The 9201-nt window shown below is 50.1% G+C and overlaps 1 protein-coding gene across 1 annotated transcript in view; it reads left to right on the top strand.

Annotated features, from left to right (window-relative positions):
- MALRD1 (MAM and LDL receptor class A domain containing 1) overlaps window positions 1-9201 on the top strand; it is a 348020-nt gene that overhangs the window by 235761 nt on the left and 103058 nt on the right. Inside the window, 2 exon segments of the mRNA XM_068146420.1 lie at window positions 3612-3668; window positions 7718-7879. Of these exon segments, the coding sequence (XP_068002521.1) occupies window positions 3612-3668; window positions 7718-7879 (219 nt within the window).

Below are 9201 nucleotides of genomic sequence, written 5' to 3'. Positions count from 1 at the left end.
GAATAGACCAGGTTGGAAGTGACCTTCAAGATCATCACGTCCAACCTATCATCCAACACCACCCTAAACAACTAACCCATGGCACCAAGGTGCCACATCCAATCCCCTCTTGAACACCTCCAGGGATGGGGACTCACCACCTCCCTGGGCAGCACATTCCAATGGGCAATCACTCTCTGTGTAGAATTTCATCCTAACATCCAGCCTAAATCTCCTCTGGCACAGCTTGAGACTGTGGTCCTCTTGTTCTGCTGCTGCTTGCCTGGGAGAAGAGGCCAACCTCTGCCTGTCTACAACCTCCTTCAGGGAGTTGTAGAGAGCAAGAAGGTCTCCCCTGAGCCTCCTCTTCTGCAGGCTAAGCAACCCCAGCTCCCTCAGCCTCTCCTCACAGGGCTGTGTTCCAAACCCCTCACCAACTTTGTTGCCCTTCTCTGGACACCTTCCAGCAAGTCAACCTCCTTCCTAAACTGAGGGGCCCAGAACTGGACACAGGACTCGAGGTGTGCCTAACCAGTGCAGTGTACAGGGGCACAATGATCTCCCTGCTTCCTGCTGGCCACACTGTTCTTAAATGCAGGCCAGGATGCCATTGGTCCCTCTTGGCTGCCTGGGCACACTGCAGGCTCATGTTCAGCCTACCATCAACCAGCACCCCCAGGTCCCTCTCTGCCTGGCTGCTCTCAGCCACTCTGACCCCAGCCTGTAGCACTGCATGGGGTTGTTGTGGCCAATGTGCAGAACCTGGCACTTGGATGTGTTCAATCTCATGCCCTTGGACTCTGCCCATCTGTCCAGCCTGTTGAGGTCTCTCTGCAGAGCCTCTCTACCCTCCAGCAGATCAACTCCTGCCCCCAGCTTGGTGTCATCTGCAAATTTACTGATGGCTGACTCGACCCCCTCATCCAGATCATCAGTCAAGATGTTAAAGAGGGACAGGGCCCAGCACTGATCCTGGGGCACACCACTGGTGCCTGGCTGCAGCTGGCTGTGGCACATTCACCACCACTCTCTGGGCTCAGCCTCCAGCCAGTTCCTAACCCAGCTCAGAGTGCTGCTGTCCAAGCCAGGGGCTGACAGCTTGGCCAGGAGTTTGCTGTGGGGGACAGTGTCAAAGGCCTTGCTGAAGTCCAGGCAGACCACATCCACAGCCTGCCCCACATCCCCCAGGCAGTCCCCTGGGCATAGAAGGAGATCAGGTTGGTCTAAGCATACAATCTGCCATTCCTTGTGTACAATATGGATTTTTTTTTTGAGGAGTTAGTCAAAGTGCAGTAAAACTCCTCTCTAAGCTCGGCTCTGTGGCATGGGAGAGACCTAACAGAGACACAGGAAGTCAGAATTGCTGTCCAGCCTGACCTGCTCTGTGAAGATACTCAGCACAAAATCAGGGCACTTGATTGATCCTGGAAGTATTGCTACAGGAGGTAGCAGCTTCACTGGGGGAGGGGTGCCCTGTGCTGGCTGGAAGCAGTGGTGATAACACTCACCTCTCTTTTCTTAGTCAAACAGAGTCATAGATTTGTTTCAATTGGAAAAGATATCTCAGATCATTGAGTCCAACTTCCAACCTAACACCATGGCCATTAAACCACGTCCCAAAGTGCCATGGCCACACCTTCTTGCTCACCTCCATGGATGGTGACTCCAGCACCTCCCTGGGCAGACTGTTGCTGTCCCTGACCACTCTTGCAGCAAAGACATTTTTCCTAATCTCCAACCTAACCCCACCATGGCACAGTTTCAGGTCATTTCCTCTTGTTCTATCCCATGATACTAGGGAGAAGAGACCAACCCCCACCTCACTGCAACCTCATTTCAGGGAGCTCTAGATAGCAAGAAGGTCTCCCCTCAGCCTCCTCTTCTCCAAACTAAACACCCCCAGTTCCCTCAGCTGCCTCCTCACCAGACCTGTGCTCCAGACCACCTCATTAGTCTTGTGATTCTTCTCTGGACACACTCCTGCATCTCAATGGCTTTCCTGTGGTGAGGGACCCAAAACTGAAGCCAGGACTCAAGGTGTGGCCTCACCAGTGCTGAGTACAAGGGAAACAATCACTTCCCTGGTGCTGCTGGCCACACTATTGCTGATCCAGGCCGGGAGCTGTTGGCCTTCTTGGCCACCTGACCCAAATAATTGAGATGGAAACATTTTGGGTCTTACATAATGTTGAACTCCAGCAAAGCCAGTAGGGCCACGAGGATAAAAACAGGCCTGGAGCACTTCTATGAGGGACAGACTGAAGGAGTTGGGGCTGTTCAGTCTGCAGAAGAGAAGACTCCCAGGTGACCTCATTGTGGCCTTCCAGTATCTGTAAAGGGCTACAAGAAGGCGGGTGGAGGGACTTTTTAGGGTGTCAGGTAGTGATAAGGACTAGGGGGAATGGAATGAAGCTGGAGGTTTGGGGCTGTTCAGTCTGGAGAAGAGAAGGCTCCCAGGTGACCTCATTGTGGCCTTCCAGGATCTGAAGGGGGCTACAGGAAGGCTGGGGAGGGACTGCTCAGGATCTCAGGGAGTGATAGGACTAGGGGGAATGGAATGAAGCTGGAGGTGGGGAGATTGAGGCTGGAGGTGAGGAGGAAGTTCTTCCCCATGAGAGTGGTGAAGCCCTGGAATGGGTTGTCCAGGGAGGTGGTTGGGGCCCCGTCCCTGGAGGTGTTTAAGGGCAGGCTGGATGAGGCTGTGGCCAGGCTGATCTAGTGTGGGGTGTCCCTGCCCATGGCAGGGGGGTTGGAACTAGATGATCCTTGTGGTCCCTTCCAACCCTGACTGATACTATGATTCTAAAGCAATGCAGTCTATGCTATACTGTACACTGCACTGGTTAGGCCACACCTCGAGTCCTGTGTCCAGTCTGGGCCCCCTCAGTTCAGGAAGGAGGTTGACTTGCTGGAAGGTGTCCAGAGAAGGGCAACAAAGCTGGGAGGGTTTGGAACACAGCCCTGTGAGGAGAGGCTGAGGGAGCTGGGGTTGCTTAGCCTGAGAAGAGGAGGCTCAGGGGAGACCTTCTTGCTGTCTACAACAACCTGAAGGGAGGTTGTACCAGGTGGGGGTTGTCTCTTCTCCCAGGCAACCAGCAGCAGAACAAGAGAGACACAGTCTCAGGCTGCACCAGGGGAGGTTTAGGCTGGAAGGTAGGAGGAAGTTTTACACAGAGAGAGTGATTGCCCATTGGAATGTGCTGCCTGGGGAGGTGGTGGAGTCACCATCCCTGGAGGTGTTCAGGAGGAGACTTGACAGGGTGCTTGGTGCCATGGGGGTTAGTTGGTTGGGTGGTGTTGGATGATAGGTTGGGACACGATGATCTTGAAGGTCTCTTCCAACCTGCTCTATTCTATTCTATTCTATTCTATTCTATTCTATTCTATTCTATTCTATTCTATTCTATTTCTATTCCATTCCATTCCATTCCATTCCATTCCATTCCATTCCATTCCATTCCATTCCATTCCATTCCATTCCATACTACAGAAAGCTCTTCCAAGGGAAAGCAAAAAAGCAAAGCTGCTATTCAGTGCAAACACATCCAGTGAAATGTCCTTTTATAGTGGATGGAAAGGCTGCAGTTGTGGCACAATGTTTTCCCTGGTCTTTTGTCTTGTTCTTGCTGCAGAACTGACAGAAAATCAGGTTACCAATGGAGGAGAGATACTGCAGTCTGGCACACAGGGTAGGCAGATAAGCCTCAGGTACAATATTTCCCTATCTGCTACATGTTAGTTTCAACAATATGAGGCCTTGCATTTTGGATAAAAACCACCTTTTCCCTGAGCATGTATCTTACAGATGGGAATAAACAAGCCTGACAGGCACATTATGCCTTCTAGATACAGAAACTTCATTTCTCAATGAGTGGGGAACGGGAGCTGCTTAATCTGAAAGGACAGCGAGAGAGGGCACAGAGAAAGCCCTTCACAGCCCAACCAGCCCCATCACAGAGAATCAGTGAGTTTACAAAGGGCCTCTAAGATCAGCAAGTCCAACCTTCTGCCTAACACCTCCATCACCATTACACCACGACCCAAAGTGCCTCATCTCCTCATTTTTTTTAATGTCTCTGGGAATGGGGACTCCACCACCTCCCTGGCAGCTTGTTCCAGGGCCTGACCACTCTTGCAGCAAAGAAATGGTTCCTAATATCCAACCTAAAGCTCCCCTGGTACAGCTTGTCCCTTGACACATCCCTTGTCCTATTATTAGTTATTTGGGAGAAGAGACCAACCTTTACCTTCCTCCAACCTCCATCTTGCTCCAACCCCCACCTTGCTCCAACCTCCTTTCAGGGAGCTGTAGAGAGCAATGAGGTCTCCCCTCAGCCTCCTCTTCTTCAGGCTAAACACCCCCAGCTCCCTCAGCCTCTTGTCCCCAAGCCTGTTCTCCAGACCCTTCACCAGCTTTGTTGCCCTTCTCTGGATTTGCTCCAGCCCCTGAATGTCTTATACTGCAGTGCCCAAAAACTGAGCCAAACACTGACTGTGTGGCCTCACCAGTGCCCAGCACAGGGGGTATGAACATACCTTACTCCTGCTGGCCACACTACTTCTGATCCAGGCCAGAATGCTGGTGGTCTCTTGGCTACCTGGGCACACTGTGGACACCACCAGGTCCTTTTCTGCCAGGCAGCTTCCCAGCCCCTCTGCCTCTGTAGTGTTGCAAGGGAGTTGTTGTAACTCAACTCTGAGTCCTGGCACTTGGCCTTAAGTCCAACAACTGACCTTAACCCCTTAGTCCAGCCAAGCCAGATCTCTCTGTGGAGCCTTCCAACCCTCAAGCAGATCAACACTCCTGCTTAATTTCATGTTGCCTGCAAACTTACTCAATCCCACTCATCACACTCAGTCCCCTCACCTACACTGTTGATCAAGATGTTAAACAGGACTGGCCCCAGCAGGGAGCCCCGGGGAGCAGCACCAGAGGAGGGCTGCATTTGTCTGCAGTGCTATCCTGCTATCTCTCTCTCTCTTTCTTTCTTTCTTTCTTTCTTTCTTTTTTTTCTTTCTTTCTTTCTTTCTTTCTTTCTTTCTCTTTCTTTCTTTCTTTCTTTCTTTCTTTCTTTCTTTTTCTTTCTTTCTTCTTTCTTTCTTTCTTTCTTTCTTTCTTTCTTTCTTTCTTTCTTTCTTTCTTTCTTTCTTTCTTTCTTTCTTCTTTCTTTCTTTCTTTCTTTCTTTCTTTCTTCTTTCTTTCTTTCTTTCTTTCTTTCTTTCTTTCTTTCTTTCTTTCTTTCTTTCTTTCTTTCTTTCTTTCTTCTTTCTTTCTTCCTTTCTTTTTCTTCCTTCCTTCCTTCCTTCCTTCCTTCCTTCCTTCCTTCCTTCCTTCCTTCCTTCCTTCCTTCCTTCCTTCCTTCTTCCTTCCTTCCTTCCTTCCTTCCTTCCTTCCTTCCTTCCCTTCCTTCCTTCCTTCCTTCCTTCCTTCCTTCCTTCCTTCCTTCCTTCCTTCCTTCCTTCCTTCCTTCCTTCCTTCCTTCCTTCCTTCCTTCCTTCCTTCCTCCCTCCCTCCCTCCCTCCCTCCTTCCTTCCTTCCTTCCTTCCTTCCTTCCTTCCTTCCTTCCTTCCTTCCTTCCTTCCTTCCTTCTTTCTTCCTTTCTTTTTCCTTTCTTCCTTTCTAACTCACAGGAATTATTTCCTCCATAATTTATTTAATCCAGTTGAGCAAATCTTGCCCAAATTTCCCTTCTCTTTCAGCAACCCACTGGAAGCACTGAGGTGAAACAGAGCCGACACGTGAAAGCAGGGTCCATTTTTGTGAATCTCAGCCACTTATAGGACCCAGATTTGATTAATAGCAAACCTCAGTGTTTGGTGACCCAGCTGGAGGAGTGTTTGAGTGTTTTCAGGCAAGAGGAACAATGCTTTTCTGGTGGCTTCTCAAATTGGCTCTGTTCAGAAAATAATAATGCCCAGCAGGTGCAGAAATGTCACAGAATCACAGAATGCTCTGGGTTGGAAGGGACCCCCAAAGCCCATCCAGTCCAAGCCCTCTGCACTCAGCAGGGACATCCCCAGCTAGATCAGGTTGCCCAGAGCCCTGTCCAGCCTCACCTTGAATATCTCCAGGCATGGAGCCTCAACCACCTCCCTGGGCAACCTGTGCCAGTGTTCCACCACCCTCCTGGTGCAGAACTTGTTCCTCACATCCAATCTCAATCTGCTCTGCTCTAGTTTGAAGCCATTGCCCCTGCTCCTGTCCCTGCAGGCCTTTGCAAACAGTCTCTCTGCAGCCTTCTTGTAGCCCCTTTCAGATCCTGGCAGGCTGCTCTTAGGTCTCCCTGGAGCCTTCTCTTCTCCAGGCTGAACACCCCCAGCTCCCTCAGCCTGTCCTTGTAGCAGATGAACTCCAACTCCTTCATAATTTTTGTGGCCCTCCTCTGGACCTACTCCATCAGTTCCAGGGCCCCAGAGCTGTTGGGTGACTCTGTCTACCCTGTAAATACTGCTCATAAATATTTATTAATGACTGCCATCTGAATGCACTGCTCAGAGATTAGGGGAAAATTCCTGAAGACAGGCAGTGTACTATGAATAATTTAGATTCCAAATGCATCTGGACTTTGATCTGGGTAGAACTGCACAAGAATATGCTACCTGCTCCTTCAATTAACAGCCTCCCTTCTATGCCCTACCTGCATGTCAGGCTGTTTGGTGCTGGAGTTAGACTTTATTAGGTTTACATGATGCTTGTAATGCACCATCCATGTGGATGCTGAGTGCATTTGTGTAGCTCTTTCATCGTTCCCAAAGGCCATGCTGTGAAATGTATGTGCTGGAGTGCCTGGCCTAGGAGCCAGGGAGTCAGGGAGTGCTGCAGTTCCACATGTGCCTCCAAGTTCCCTCCTGCATGTGCAATGTGGTGCAGGGTCCTGGGAAGGACAGGCTGCAGCTCCAGAGTCCTCTGCTTCATTGGGCTTGGCAGAAATAATGGTCCTTGGAGAGAGAGTGAAATGAGCACTGCCTGAGCCTGCTCCTGGCCTTTTGGCACAGCCTGGTTTAGAGTCATGGAATAGAATCATAGGATGGTTTCAGTTCAAAAACACCTTTAAGATCACCCAGTCCAACCCTTATCTGACTCTACCCAGTCTGGTTCTAAACCATGGCCCTCAGCACCACAGCTCATTGGAGGTGTTCAGGAGGAGACTTGATGGGGTGCTTGGTGCCATGGATTAGTTTGTTTAGGTGGTGTTGGATTGGTTGATGGGTTGGACTCAATGATCTTGAAGGTCTCTTCCAACCTAGTCTGGTCTATTCTATTCTATTCTATTCTATTCTATTCTATTCTATTCTATTCTATTCTATTCTATTCTATTCTATCTCTGCCTCTTTGAAACACCTCCAGGCATGGGGATTCAACCACCTCCCTGGGCAGCCTCTGCCAGGCTTTGAGAACCCTTCCAGGGAAGAAGTTTCTTCTCATCTCTACCCTAAGCCCTGACTGGGGCAACTTGAGGCCATTTCCCCTCATCCTATCACTTGTAACTAAGGAGAAGAGACCTACAAGTCGTTGTTTTGTCCTCAAGACTTACATGGGCATATATCTGTGATAGTTTCAGGTTGTTTATATCTGCTAGGGGGGGTGAAGAGTGAATTGTTTCCTTCTACTGATTGCCACATATCAGGAGAAGGCCACAGGGGATACTAGCACTGTCCTAGAGGAAATCCTTTCCATTACCATTGCCTTGTGCATATAAGAGCTGGGATGGTAATTTCTTTCTGACTGTATTTTCAGGTTATTACACAAACATTCCTGGAAGCTGTAACTTTGAAGCACAAGATCAGGAATGGACCTCTGCATGTGGATTAACACAAGACCTTGCTGATGATTTTGACTGGAATATTATCAACAGCACTGTCATGGGACACAGGGCTCCTGAGACTGACCATACACCAGGTATGGGGCCTGTGTCCTACATCACTTCTGGGAAAGGGAAATATTCACTGAATTAAAAACAGACAAACCCCAAAACAATCAAAAAAACCCAACAACACACAAAAAACCCACCAAAAAAAAACAACCTCCATAGATTAGTGCCAAGATAACAGCAAATCCCAGACTGACCAACTCAGCTGAGCAGCCTGAGCCAGTTTCATAGCATCATAGAATCAACAAGGTTGGAAAAGACAAAGAGAATAAGCCAAACCAAACCAAACCAGGTTGGAAGAGACCTTCAAGATCATCGTGTCCAAGCCACCAACCAATCCAACCCACCTAAACAACTAACCCATGGCACCAAGCACCCCATCAAGTCTCCTCCTGAACACCTCCAGTGAAGGTGACTCCACCACCTCCCCAGGCAGCCCATTCCAATGGGCAATCACTATCTCTGTATACTACTTCTTCCTAACATCCAACCTGAACCTCCCCTGGCACAGCCTGAGACTGTGTCCTCTTGTTCCGGGTACTGGCTGCCTGGGAGAAGAGACCAACCTCTGCCTGTCTACAACCTCCCTTCAGGGAGTTGGAGAGAGCAAGAAGGTCTCCCCTGAGTCTTCTCTTCTCCAGGCTGAGCAACCCCAGCTCCCTCAGCCTCTCCTCACAGGGCTGTGCTCCAGACCCCTCACTAACTTTGTTGCCTTTCTCTGGACATGCTCCAGCAAGTCAACCTCCTTCCTAAACTGAGAGGCCCAGAACTAGACACAGGACTCAAGGTGTGGCCTAACCAGTGCAGTGTACAGGGCCAGAATGACCTCCCTGCTCCTGCTGGACACACTCTTCCTGATGCAGGCCAGGATGCCCTTGGTCTTCTTGGCTGCCTGGGCACACTGCTGGCTCATGTTCAGCCTGCCATTGATCAGCACCCCCAGGTTCCTCTCTGCCTGGCTGCTCTCAGCCACTCTGACCCCAGCCTGTAACACTGCCTGGGGTTGCTGTGGCCAATGTGCAGAACCTGGCACTTGGATGTGTTCAATCTCCTGCCCTTGGCCTCTGCCCATCTGTCCAGCCTGTCGAGGTCCCTCTGCAGAGCCTCTCTACCCTCCAGCAGATCAACTCCTGCCCCCAGCTTGGTGTTGTCAGCAAACTTACTGCTGATGGACTCAATGCCCTCATCCAGATCATCAATAAAGATGTTAAAGAGCATAGGGCCCAGCACTGATCCCTGGGGCACACCACTGGTGCCTGGCTGCCAGCTGGCTGTGGCACCATTCACCACCACTCTCTGGGCTCAGCCTCCAGCTAGTTCCTAACCCAGCTCAGAGTGCTGCTGTCCAAGC

This window comes from Melanerpes formicivorus, unplaced genomic scaffold (assembly GCF_026170545.1).
Source record: "Melanerpes formicivorus ecotype bairdi unplaced genomic scaffold, bMelFor1.0.p_v2 SCAF_13, whole genome shotgun sequence".
Lineage (NCBI taxonomy): Eukaryota > Metazoa > Chordata > Aves > Piciformes > Picidae > Melanerpes > Melanerpes formicivorus.
Note: the sequence above shows the minus strand (reverse complement) of the source record. Positions and strands in the feature narration are given on the sequence as shown.